This window comes from Amborella trichopoda, chromosome 6, assembly GCF_054954075.1.
Source record: "Amborella trichopoda isolate Santa Cruz 75 chromosome 6, AtrichopodaSantaCruz75HAP2 v2.0, whole genome shotgun sequence".
Lineage (NCBI taxonomy): Eukaryota > Viridiplantae > Streptophyta > Magnoliopsida > Amborellales > Amborellaceae > Amborella > Amborella trichopoda.
This window is the reverse complement of record NC_142341.1, coordinates 51,026,399-51,040,496: the sequence shown is the minus strand read 5'-3', so window position 1 is coordinate 51,040,496 and position 14,098 is coordinate 51,026,399. Positions and strand designations below refer to the sequence as shown.

General features: G+C 37.3%; 1 protein-coding gene across 1 annotated transcript; it reads left to right on the top strand.

Moving 5' to 3' along the window:
- Positions 1 to 3,633: 3,633 nt before the first annotated feature.
- Positions 3,634 to 10,406, top strand: LOC18448713 (uncharacterized). The gene is made up of 2 exons (XM_088870908.1): positions 3,634 to 5,039; positions 8,553 to 10,406. Exons 1-2 carry the CDS (start codon positions 3,644 to 3,646, stop codon positions 10,040 to 10,042), a joined length of 2,886 nt encoding a protein of 961 aa, XP_088727034.1. The 5' UTR covers positions 3,634 to 3,643; the 3' UTR covers positions 10,043 to 10,406.
- Positions 10,407 to 14,098: the final 3,692 nt, after the last annotated feature.

Genomic DNA, 14,098 nt, shown 5'->3' with positions numbered 1-14,098 from the left:
CTATGAGACATTACATTATATATAATGTAAATCACGTAGATCTATAAGACATTACATTAAAATGCAAATCACGTAGATCTATAAGACATTACATTATATATTATATTATGTTATATATTATATATTTATATTTATACTATTAATATATATTTGTTATCAAACATAGTATCCCGAACTATTTTAACATTCCCAAACATTGTACCCGTAACTTATTTAAACTTTCCAAAACAAAATATTTCACTTCCAGAAGAAATAGAAAAAATTTTCTTTCTGAAAGATTTCTTTCCTCCAAACAAACATGTCCTAAAGGTAGAGAGATGAGAGAACATTGAGAGAGAAAGTATGTGTTGAGAGAGATTGTGAAAGATAAAAAGAAAATCAAGGAAGTAAATAGACCAATCCTTTATCTTATGTCTAGGTGAACATCTGGAGTTTCTTTCTAATTTTAGATAAAGATGACACAATCCTTTATCTTATGTGTATCATTGAATATAATAAATTGCTTCAAAAGAATACAAGTGTAGAGAGAAGAATACCCAAGTAAGAGCAAATTTAAAGAATTTTTTTTAAAATTTTCCAATTGGATCATTCAAGGGAATGAAATATAATTTTTTTTTTATAATATATTAAACTTATGGAGCAGGTGGCTTTGCCTTTCATTATATGTAAATTGTGAAGTAAGGAGATAAAAAATCCAAGAGAAAAAGCGTATCCGATCACCCATATATAGAGAGTAGATTTACATAGGGTTTAACTATAGCCTTTAACATCTTCTGTTGATATTTTTTACTTATTTCATCAATGTATTATTTTATATCTATTGAATATAAACTAATATAATTTTGAATAAAATTTATAATTACTAATGTTTCATTGACATCTAGAGCTGGGAATTTACCTCGACCCAACCTAAGATCCAATGACCAAACCCGGTCCAGCTCTGGGTTTCGGTCCAAATCTTGGACCCAAATAGGAAAGCACTAATAGGTGTACTTTTAAAAGTTTTTTTGAATTTTAATCCCCGCCATACTTTTATGTAATTAAAGTTATATGTTTTTCAATTTTTAATAGTTTTTGGTAATTTTAGGTATATGCTATTAGGTAATTATTTAATTTTTAGCTTACTTTTTAGTTTTGCTATATATAACCTGTTGGGTCTGGGTTTAATGCAAGTATTTTTGAGCTGGGTTGGGGTCCAGACCAACCCGGACCCAACCTCCCAACCCAGTCGAAAATGAGCGTGATTTGGTAACTAACTTTGTTTTTGTTATAAGTACCTTTCAATTAATTGTGAATTTCAAAATTTTCATGAAATTTTTATCAGTGTTTTTAAATTTTTTTTATAAATTTTGTTATTTCTTTTTGTTAATTTTATAAAATTACCTAATTTTTAAAAATACCAAGTTTCTGATATTTAAATTCTGAAATTTTGAATTTAAAAGTTTTAATCTTTGAAACTAATTGTTATTTTTTTATGTTTTTTTACCACTTGAATAAATAGTGACAAATTACTTTATATGAAATACAAATATAGGAAATAGAAAAAAAACAGGACACCAACTTTATTCTTTCTTTCAATTTTTTAAATAATAAAATTTTGAAGTGCTTACTTTTATGCTCAAAAAAAGATTATGGCTATTTTTTTTTTTAGTAATGATCTTATGAGAACCTTCCACACGTATGTGTGTAGGACCCCAAAAGATGACCATTAAATTTTGCACAGACTTCTAGAAAAGTTTTCATATGGGTGTAGGACTTGACTTTTCTAGAGATGTGTGCCAAATTTAATGATGATCATTTGGGGTCATACACACATGGGTGTGGGATGGTCTCATAGGATCATTACTCTTTTTTTTTTATTATTGAAAAATAGTTTTATGGCTAAGTTTCCTATTTTTCATATTTTCTATTTGCATTCTATTTTTGTTTTCCCATATTTTTAAATTTTCCTTTCAAATCATAAGATTTTGTATAAAAAAGGATATTTAAAATCTTTCATATTTTTAATTTATGAATTTTTTATGATTCAATTTTCCATGGCACATTAGCATATTTCTTAAGGATTTTCACATTATAAAATGATATGTTCTTGGCGAATTTATTATTATTATTATTTTACTATAAAGAGTATTTTCCAACTATTTTTTTCATGCAGTAGTTATAAACAAAACAAAAATCAGTATCACATTACATTATTTTCTTAACACAAACAAAAACTTCTATGGCTAGTTTAAAATGTTTGTAACAAATAATAATTGAAAAAAAAATATTTTTGTACTTTTTACTATCTAACATCAAACTATTGCCTAATACATCTCTTAACATGCAATTTGACGTGCACCCCCAAATTTTATCATATGATGTAATTTTGGTGTCAAAAAATCTTTCAATGGCCTAATGATCTATTTTTATATTTAATTATAACTTTATAAACTCCAAAATAGATTCAAATCAAGTAGATCTATAAACACACGAAAATCTTGAAAAGTGATGGTCGATTGCGAGATGTACTATTTTTTATAGAGTAATGATCCTACGGGACCTTCCTCCACCCATGTGTATAAGATCCAAAAGGACCACCATTAAAGTTGGCACAGATCTCTAAAAAAGTTATCACATGAATGTAGGATTTGACTTTTCTATAGATCCGTATGAAATTTAATGGTGATCATTTGAGGTCCCACATACATAGGTGGAGGAGGGTCCTATAGGATCATTTTTCCTTTTTATATTCCAAATCTTTTGTCTGTTTTCAATATTCGTACATCACAATGTCGAGATAATCAATTAGAAGGTTTTCCAGCATCAAAATAGCTTTTTATGATGAATTTTTAAGGTGCACCTTATTTCTATTTTACGGTTTCAACCTTTATAAACAATTTTTTTGTAACATTTGATCATTTTTCGCCAATCAATTTTAAATTTTATGTGCAACACATGTAATTCGACAAGTGGTATACAATCTCTCTAAAGACGCCTACAATAATTCTTGTTTGCATTTGAGAGGGAGATGGTCTGTGTAATTCGACTAGTGGTATACAATCTTTCTAAAGATGACTGCAATAATTCTTGTTTGCATTTGAGAGGGAGATGGTCTGTGTAATTCGACTAGTGGTATACAATCTCTATAAAGATGACTACAATAATTCTTGTTTGCATTAGAGAGGGAGTTGGTCTGTTTAAGTGTTCTATTTCCTAGTCTATCCTCACTTTCTTTGACACATTTGTCATGTCTTTTGTCTCTTTAACCCACTCCAGAAATTGTGTACAGCTAGCCCACGCAAACCAGTGTTATGGAATGTGTTAAATGATTTTGTGCATTTTAAATAAATAAATACAGTCCTGTTTTAGCTTCACATTGTCCATTTCAATGGCAATATTGAGATTTTAATAGCAGAGAAAAAATTATGCAAAATCACATTCAAATTTGGTTTTGAATGGGACAGCTGGGAGCTAAATTCACCAGACAATATATAGACAGGATCATTGCAATCATAGAAGTTCTTCTCTCATGACCCACTTCCAAAATTAAAAAATGAAAGCAATTCCGATATTATTTTTTTTTTTACTTTTTTTATATGAAAAGAAATTCCAGTCTTTCTTAATCCCCAACATCTCATATAGTGGTTGAATGGTTGCAATAATGGAGAAGGGGAAGCAAACTCGGAGACCCCATGTCCTTGTTTTCCCTTACCCAACCCAGGGTCACATTAACCCCATGCTACAATTCGCTAAGTGTCTCACCCGCGAGCTCCTCTCTGTAACATTTGTCACCAGCACCTTTGTCACCCAGTCCCTACGTAATACTTCTAGTGCGAAGCCACTTTTATTGCAGTCGATTCGATTTGAAACAATCTCAGATGGCTTCGACAATGGTCGTTCTAGGAAGGACAGCATCGCTTTCTACTTGGAAAAGTTCAAGATAACAGGGCAGGTGGCTCTCACAGAGCTAATAGCCAGGCTAGTTGCAGAGGGCTACCCTGTCAATTGCATTGTCTATGACCCTTTGCTCCCTTGGATAGCCGATGTTTCGGAGAACCTAGAAATCCCCTCTGCTGCGTTTTTCACCCAGTCCTGTGCAGTGTTTGCCCTCTATTTTCGATATCATGAAGGCTCGCTAAGCATATGCGATGAGAAAGCGGAGACTATGGAGGTGCCAGGGTTGCCTATGCTAGGATTGCAAGATATACCATCATTCCTAGCCCCAAGCAACCCATACCCTGCTCACTTAGATCTCCTACTTAGCCAATTCTCTAACTTAGACAAGGCACAGTATCTATTTGTGAACTCATTTTATGAACTTGAAGAGGAAGCGATTGTCTCCTTGATGGGAAGATGGCCTATCAAGACCATAGGCCCCATGGTGCCATCAGCCTTCACAGATACCATGGATCCAAGTGATAGAAGCTTTGGCCTGAGTCTATGGGAGGAAGAGGAATGCCTAGTATGGCTAGACACCAAACCAATCGGCTCTGTCGTGTATGTCTCATTTGGAAGCCTAGTTGGTTTAGATGAGACGACGATGAGTGAAATTGCATGGGGGTTGTTGCAAAACCAAAAACCATTTCTATGGGTGGTGAGGCCACCAGGGGTTCCACAAGGTTATATGGGCAATGAATTGCCCGTAGGGTTTGTTGATGAGGTCAAGGGGAGAGGGCTGGTGGTGGAGTGGTGTCCCCAATTAGAGGTGCTCTCACATCAATCTGTAGGGTGCTTTGTGACTCACTGTGGGTGGAACTCAACTCTTGAGGGGTTAAGCCTAGGTGTCCCTTTGGTGGCTATACCACAATGGACTGATCAATTGACAAATGCTAAATATGTGGAAGATGTGTGGAGGGTAGGCTTGAGGGCTAGGGTAAATGACATGGGATTTGTAAGTAGAGGGGAGTTGGAAAGGTGCATAAGGGAGATTATGGATGGGGACAGAGGAGTTGAGATCAAGAAGAATGCGGCAAAATGGAAAATTTTGGCAATGATGGCTAGAGAGATTAGTGGAACTTCACATAGAAATATTGAGGACTTTGTTGGGGAACTTCTTCATACTTGAGCTCAAGGCTAGGAGGTCAGGGTAGCTAGGCACTACAATACGACGTGTTGAGTTTCATTCTTACCACGGGTAGAGAATATTTTCCCTATTGATCTACCAAAAAAAAAAATGTACTTGAAAATTGAGGGTTGTAAAATGACTTTGATCAGTAATTTCTTATATGCTAATAAAAAAAAGGTAAGGCGCCCCTATCCCCACCGATTTACCAAAACAAAAAAATTCTCATACTTGAGCCTTACATATTCTCTCTTTATAAGTTCCCCAAGTGAACTCAAGCATTCAAAGTTTTTTTTATAAGTTCCCCAAGTGAACTCAAGCATTTAAAGTTTGTTTGGAATCAAAATTTTGATGATAGATCAAAGACTAATTAATTCAGAATTTCTTTTGAGTCAAAATTTTGATGGTAGCTCAAAGAGTGATTAATCATGCATGTGTTGATGCAGTATCCCTCTTGAGAGACCATCCTGGTCATGTCATGGTTGCTGATTTAGGTCCCCTAGGGTTAAGCACATCTAACAAAGCGGAGAAGAGCATATCACTTCAAAGCCTTCACATTATCAAACAGATAATTTGCTCATAACTATAAATATCACTCAGCGGATAGTTGAGTTGCTGAAAGTGTTTAATACTGACTAACCTGAATGCCACTGTTACACTCTCTTTTTGGGGAATCCAATAAGGAGGACTCACTTGCAAAGAGTGTACAAATTCTCTATTTTATGGAGTCTTGTATATGGCACCAGTGTGTACAATTCATTGTATAAACTTCATACATTCAAATCGATTTTCTTTCTAGAGAAGTTGGGAATGAACATATACAAGTAGTGGTTAAAGAAAAGAGATTGTCATTTGGTATAGATCATATCAACTTTTTTAGGAGGTAAAAAATGGTAGTTAAGGTGCACCTTTGAAATCCTCTGAGAAATGTTGTTTTGATGTTGAAAAAACATCTAATTGAACCTATCGACATTAAGGTGTATGGTTAGTAGGGGACCTTTTGAATGGAATCTCATTTAGAGTTTTCCCACAATACAAAGTAGTTGATGTACCTGTGTACCATTAAAGCAATCCATGACCACAAAGTATTTGTCTCCATGTAAAGAGTGTTGTACACCACCTCCACCACAAAAGATCTCATATTTGCAACTCATCAACATAATAATTGATTGAACCAATGATTTAAAAATCCGCGAGTCGAACCGAACTCGTCCGGTTCGATTCGAGAATCGGCACAACCAGTGTCGGTTCCAGCATAAAATCGGGAACTGCCCAATTTTAGAGTAGAACCGCCGGTTCCCACCTGGTTCTGTCCGGTTCTCTCTTGGTTCTAGCAGTTCCCACCCGGTTCTAGCCTCAAAAGCACCTTCACATGTGTGTACGCGTCACGTGTGCAACACGCACCACTCCCACACGTGTGTACGTGTGATACGAGCGGTACACACTCCCACACGTGCCACACACACACTCCCACACATGCCATACGTACGACACGCACATGCACGCATGCCGGTTCTAGCACAAAACCGGGAACCGCCCGGTTCTAGAGCGGAACCGCCGGTTCCCACCCGATTCTGTCCGGCTCCCTCCCAGTTCTAGCCTCAAAAGCACCTTCACACGTGTGTACGCCTCAAGCGTGCGACACACACTACTCCCACACGTGTGTACATGTGACACAAGCGGTACACACTCCCACACGTGCCACACACACTCCCACACATGTCGCACACGTACATGCACGCGTGCCAGTTCCAGCACAAAACTGGGAACCGCCCGGTTCTGTCCGGTTCCCTCCCGGTTCTAGCCTCAAAAGCACCTTCACAAGTGTGTACACGTTACGCGCGCGACACGCACCACTCCCACCCGTGTGTACGTGTGACAGCGGTACACACTCCCACACGTGCCACACACACTCCCACACATGCCATACGTGTGACACGCACATGCACACGTGCGGATTTCAGCACAAAACCGGGAACCGCCCTATTCTAGAGCAGAACCGCCTGTTCCCACCCAATTCTATCCAGTTCCCTTCTGGTTCTAGCCTCAAAAGCACCTTCATACGTGTGTACGCCTCACGCGTGCGACACGCACCACTCCCACACGTGTGTACGTGTGACACGAGCGGTACACACTCCCACACGTGCCACACACGCTCCCACACGTGTCGCACACGCACATGCACGTGTGCCGATTTCAACACAAAACTGAGAACCTCCCGATTCTAGAACAAAATCACTTCAAAAGCACCTTCACACGTGTGTACGTGTGACACGAGCGATACACACTCCCACACGTGCACATGTGCACCGGTTGTACCGCTCCCACACGTGCCACACACACATGCACACGTGCCACACACACATGCACACGTGCACGTGTGCACCTGTTTCAGTCGATTCAGGCCTCAAAAATACCTTCACACATGTGTACGTGTCACACATATGTACGTGTCACACGTGTGACGCACACCACTCCCACTTGTGCCACACGTGCGACACACACATGCACGCGTGCATGTGCACAGATGCCCTAGTGTTTTCATACTTGTGTTTGTCTTCCAATTACATAGTTATTTATATAGCATATACTCATCCTTCAATGTGGGATAATTTTCGAACATCATTAAATGAAAATAGAATGTAAATATATGTTATTAATAGGCAATTTTAAACACATATGCTATGGAGGCATGATGGTTATCAAATCCCCCCTTGGGCCCTATAATAGTTTATCTCTTCTTGAGCTAATTTTTGTTCCCCCTTGGGCATATAATAAATTAAAGTGTTATTTTTAAAATTTGTACATATTTTACTAATTTTTACATTGATAACCAAATCTTTTATTTTATTTATTAATTTTTACATTATAATTCATGTAATGTACTATTTTTCTTACAGTTGTCAATAATATATTTTAAATTAGATAATATTATAAAATATTTTTAATTTGTTATTATTTATCTAATAAAATAATTATAAAATGTAAACTAATAATTATAATTTTAGTATATAATATTATAATTAGTTAGGTTGTAATAATTTTGAATTATAGTTAGTTAGACTGTAATAATTTGGGTTTTTTTAGCGGATTAGGGTTTTTCGTCAAAACGAGATTTTAATGGCCATTCTTTCATTGATTTAGTCTACTCTTTATTATAGTCCATGTATAATTATATATTTTATCCATGATAATTCTATGATTTTTCTTTTATGTGATGCAAATTTAATACTTAAGTTTATACAGGGAAAGAACATCTCAATATTCACAAATTGATGAAAAAATGAAAGTTAATAATGTAGTACCCTCATTTCTTATTGGATTCCTAAAAAACAACATTTATAATGAATTTTAATAATTTTTTTGAAATTTTTTGAAGCTTTAATCCGACTAATTCAGCCGATTCCCTATCCGGATCGCCGATTCGTCGATCCAGATAGGTTTTTGAAATGCCCGACCCGGGTCACCGATCTGCTTTTTAAACCATTGGATTGAACAATTCTCGAATAATCGAATTCTTCTTTCTTCCTTTTCTCCTCCATACAAAAGCCCTTTAAACCAAGTGAAATGGTGGAAGAAACACTGAAAATGGAGGAAGATAAGTCCAAGAGTGCTCATGTCCTACTGCTTCCCTATCCAATCCAAGGCCACATAAACCCGTTGCTCCAGTTTGCCGATCGCCTCGTCGGCAAGGGCCTCAAGGCCACTCTCGTGGCCCCTGTTCGAAGCCGCGACGACATTCGCAGGGCCGACCGATCGGCCCTCACCTCCACCAACACTGAGTACATCTCTGATGGCCACGATGATGGCTTACCATCAGACTACAGTTCTGAGGCTTATTGGGCCACTCTCCGTCGTGTCGGTTCTCAGACGCTCGGGGACCTCATAGCTCGGCTCAATGAAGAGGGTCCTCGGCCTGTCTGCCTCATTTATGACTCATTCCTTACATGGGCCTTAGATGTTGCCCACGCCTATGGCATCCTCGGGGTCACCTTCCTCACTCAGTCTTATGCAGTGTCCTCAATATACTCCCTCTGCCATAGGAGCATCCTTGTAGTGCAGAGAGAGCCTGGTGCGCGTTATTCTCTTCCGGGATTGCCACTGTTAAGCTTACAAGATCTACCCTCATTCATCGTCCAGTCCGAGGGCAATGGTTTCTTCCTCGATTTATTGTTGGGCCAGTTCAAGAACATAGAGAAGGCAGATTATGTGCTCATGAACTCGTTCGATAGCTTAGAATCAAAAGTGAGTGAGGAGACGGCAGAGCCATGGTCACCAAAGATGATCGGCCCGGCACTCCCTTTGGCCTATTTGGTCGGTCGAAATGCAAGATCCACGAGTACAGGAGATGACCAAGGGAGGCTTGTGAATTGCCTCAGCTGGCTAGATGAGAGACCGGTCGGGTCAGTGGTATATGTCTCCTTTGGGAGCATCGCGGCTCTGTCAGTTGAGCAAATGGAGGAGATTGCTAGTGCCTTGCGCTCGAGCAAATGGCCATTCCTCTGGGTCGTGAGGATCCCATTTGCGCACCAACAGGGCGGAAACCAACTACCTGAGGGCTTCCTAGAGGCTACATTTCAGCAAGGGCTTGTGGTGCCATGGTGCCCTCAGCTCGACGTCCTGGCACATAGAGCTGTTGGCTGTTTCGTGACTCACTGCGGATGGAACTCAACACTGGAGGGACTGAGCCAAGGGGTGCCTATGGTTGCAGCTCCACTTCGGAGCGACCAACCGACCAACTCTAAGTTCATTTTCGATGTCTGGAAGGTCGGCGTCTGTGCCGAGGTCGACGGAAACGAAGTCATTCGCAAAGGAGAATTGGAAAGGTGCATAAGGGAGGTCATGGAAGGTGAGAGGGGGGCGGAGCTGAGGAGGAATGCACACAGGTGGAGGGGTTTGACTACCGAGGCAGTGGCCGAGGGGGGCACTTCTGATAATAACATCAAGGAATTGGTGGCTACACTTTCTAATTTTCACCTCAACAACTACCATGAATGAACTTTGTGTCTTCCATTTTCGAGAATAGTTAAGTATGTATGCTACCGCACTCCTGTATTTTTGAGTTCGTCCGTTTGCTGTTAGTTGGATGAATTTCGGGTAGGCAAAGGGTCCCATCTCTATGCCTCGGTTGGTTGGGGGTGGCAATGGACCCGGACCCATGGAGTAGACCAGACCTCGGCGCTCCAAAATTTGGTCCACGCGGGTAGGTTTTGGGTCAAAATCTTGGACTCTAGGTCCGGATTAATGTAGAACCTACTTGGACCCAACCCAAATTTTATTAATTTATTTAGGAAAAAGTTTATATAAGGTTGTAACTTTCAAATATAGAACTACAGATGCACATCAAAAATCCATCGAAAAATATTGTTTTAATATTGAATAACCCTCTAATTGCTCATCTCGACATCAAGATGCATGAATATGAAAAAAAAAAAAAAGATTTTAAGTCGAAAAAATTGTGCATCTTGCAATACATTATCTGGACTATCCATTTTCAAGATTTTCATACGTTTATAGATCTACTTGATTTTAACCATTTTTTGTTATGATACAATTTGGAGGTGCGCCTTAATTGGATCATTTAAGGTTGCAACCTTATAGAAACTACACCTATATATATATATATATATATATATATATATATATGAAAAAGTTTATATAGAGTCGTGGCTCTGAACAATCAAATTTGAGCCTACCACAAAACTTTCACTAGAAGAGGTTGCTTTGATGCTCAAATATCTTCAAATTGATTATCTCGACATCAAGATGCATAGATATGAGGAAAAAAATGGATTTCAAGTTTTGGAAATAGTGTATTTTGTAATGCATTTTTTTAGCATCAAATTTCAATATTTTCAAGTGGTCATAGATCTGTCAATCTACGCTATTTTTTAAGCTTTAAACTTTATGAATAAATATAAAAATATATTTTAAGGCTATCACAAAGATTTCCAATCTTGAAACCACATTTCTCGACACTATTTGAAGGTAGGCTCTAATTTGATGGTTTAGAGCCTAGGCTCTATATAAACCGTACCTATATATATATATATAACATATTTAAAAAAATAATAATTTGGATGGGTCCGGTTCGGGTTTGGATCTTTTATAAACAATTCAGGTTCGGAACTAAGGCCCGGAGACTCTAGACATGGTTGGCTCTAGGTCCCACGGTACATTTTCCCAACCCATTGCCACCCCTAGAGGATCTTCTACCCAACTGACTTACCCAAAAAAAACAAAAAAAAAAAAGCCCCTGAAATAGGCAAAGGTTAGAGATAAAAAACAAGCCTTAGAGGCTTTGGTTCAAAAGGCCGCAAGATACCGAACTAGAAAAAAAAAAGGCTTGTTTAAGACTTGAACTGATGAAAAATTTTGTACACAAGGCTTGTCACTCTTCTTTTATCCTCTCGTTGTTTGATTACTTGGTCGAGTTCTGATGCTCGAAAAACTACCTCTTTTTCTTTTATTTTTTACTTTGTATCTTGAGATCCAATGATTGAAAATAATATTTGAACCCAAAATTTTTCCATCTTTTTTATCTGACAACACTTTAACCCTTTTTACCATTATTTTTTTACCCAAACAAAATTTAAAATATCACCTTTGACACTTGTATCTATCGATTAACAGTAATTTTTAATTTGTTCTCTGTAACAATAATTTTTGTTTCCCTCTTTACCCGCACTCTCTATCCAAACTCCCTCTCTCTCTACCATCTCTCTGCCCAAACTTCTCTCTATCTCTCTCTGGCCAACTCCCTCTCTCTCTCTCTTTCTTTTTATACCTGAACTCCATCTCTCCCTCTCTTACAAGCTGTTCTCTCACCCAAACTTCCTTTCTCTCGCTAAATTTTCATTGTATTTCACTAAATATTCGTTCTCGTATCATCTGAATTGAATTCGTCCCCGTTTTTACCTCACAACCCTAATTCGACTTCCATTTCCATTATAAACGAGTAAGGCAAGATCACTTTCATGGAGCAGCAAAAGAAGATCGCATGATCTCGTAATTTTTAACTAATTGTGGGTTTTGAGAATTTTTGCAGACGAACAACAAGTTGTTCTAAGGGGGAGAGCAGAGTCGTTAACATGAAACACGGAGAGAGAAATCGGCTTATTATGAGTGTGAATAAAAAATCAAACAAGGACATGGTGTGTGTGATTTGCAGTTGAGCCAATTACATGAAGATATTTACGATTTTGAAAGCCTATCTAGTAGAAAGAGAGAGAGCACTCCAAGAACAATGAAGAACGAAGCCCGATCACTTTATTCTTTATTTTGGAAGCTAACAAAGTGACAGGGCAGAGACAAGCAAAGTGAAAGTTTTTAGAGAGAGAGAGAGAAAGTGTAGAGGGAGGTTAAGAATGTGACCGCATAGAGAGAAAGTGCAGAGTGATTTACTATGTAATAACAATGTGAAAAGGTAGAGAGAGAAAGTGTAGAGAGAGGTTAAAAATGTGATAGTATAGAGAGAAGTTGTAGAGAAATAAAGTATAGAGAGAGGTTAAGAACGTGACAGTAAAGAGAGAAATTGTTGAAAGAGAAAGATGATAGAGATTATTATGTTTGGTTAAAAATATGACAGTATAGAGAAAGTGTAGAGAGAGAAAGTGATTATTGTGTTTGGTCACACTGGAGTGGGAACCGGATCGTAGGACTTATAATTAAAATCAAGGTGTGTGCATCCAAAATTAGGGTTGTGAGGTCCAATTACTTATGAATCTCCTCTTTATACTTCAGATCAGCGTTTTAAAAATCGCCGAGTCGAACCGGACTCGCCCGGTTCGACTCGGAATTCACGAAAAAGGGACCGGATCGGTTCAAAAACCGGGAACCGGACGATTCCGCACAGTGACTCGCCGATTCACTGTGCGGAATCGGCGAGTCCGTGAAGAACACGGGTTGCACAGTGTTCTTCACGGATTTTTTTCAAATTTGTCATTTTTTGATCATTTTTTTTGTTTTTTTCGGCACGTGATCTGTTTTTCAGGCTGTAAACAGCTTTATTCAGCTTTTTTAACGATTTAATGGTGGAAAAATTGGTTGTTTTTGGATCAAGAAAAATTCGGAGTTTAGGGTTTCCGCCATTTCTGAAATATCATGCCAAATAGGGCATGAATCTTTCAAAATTTGTAGGCATATTGATCTTAAAGCTGTGAATCAAAAGATTTTGTTACTAATTTGTGATAATCGTTGAGAAAAACAGACTTTTTTGGAGATTGAAGGCTTCGGTTCATAAAAACAGGTAAGAACTTTGGGTTTTTTTGTTTTTCCGCCATTTGATTTATTTCATGGCATATTTTGAACAAAATGAGTTCAATAATTAGGGTTTTTAATCTTTATTGTGTCTAGTATGATTTAAAATTTTCAATTTTACGTAATCTGGTCAATTACAGCAAGAAATTTGATATGAACAGTGAGATGTCTGCGGAACCAAATTCCGCTGTTTTTTTTTTTTTTTTCCGCCTTTTGATTTTGTTTTCATGATATATTAGAAATAATGTGTTAAAAATTTAGGTTTTTGATTCCTTATATTGTTGTTTATCAGAAAATATAGTCAATTGGATGTAATTTATTCACTTGGAGGTGAATTTTTTAGTTAAAATCGCTTATGTAAAACGACTCTGTGAAGAACAAATTTTTTTTTTTTTTTTTTTTTTTGTAGCCCATGATAGAATTTTTTGTAATCTATGATCGAATTTTTTGTAATCCATGATCAAAATGTTTGTTTTTTTTTCTTGTAATCCATGATCGAATTTTATTTTTTATTTTTTATTTTTGTAACCCATGATAGAATTTTTTGTAATCCATGATCGAATGTTTTGTAATCCATGATCGAAATGTTTGTTTTTTTTTGTAATCCATGATCGAATTTTTTGTTTTTTGTTTTTTATGTAACCCATGATAGAGTTTTTTGTAATCTATGATTGAATTTTTTGTTATCCATGATGTAATTGTTTTTTTCTTTTTTAGTAATCCACGATCGAATTTTTTGTTTTTTTTTGTTTTTTTTTTTTTGTAATGCATGATCGAATTTTATGTAATCCATGA

Bases quoted from the DNA above. Each gene is read 5' to 3' on its own strand.
- LOC18448713 (XM_088870908.1), top strand. From the start codon at position 3,644: ATGGAGAAGGGGAAGCAAACTCGGAGACCCCATGTCCTTGTTTTCCCT. The intron at 5,040-8,552 runs ATACTTGAGCTC...CAATTCTCGAAT, and splicing joins CTTTGTTGGGGAACTTCTTC to AATCGAATTCTTCTTTCTTC.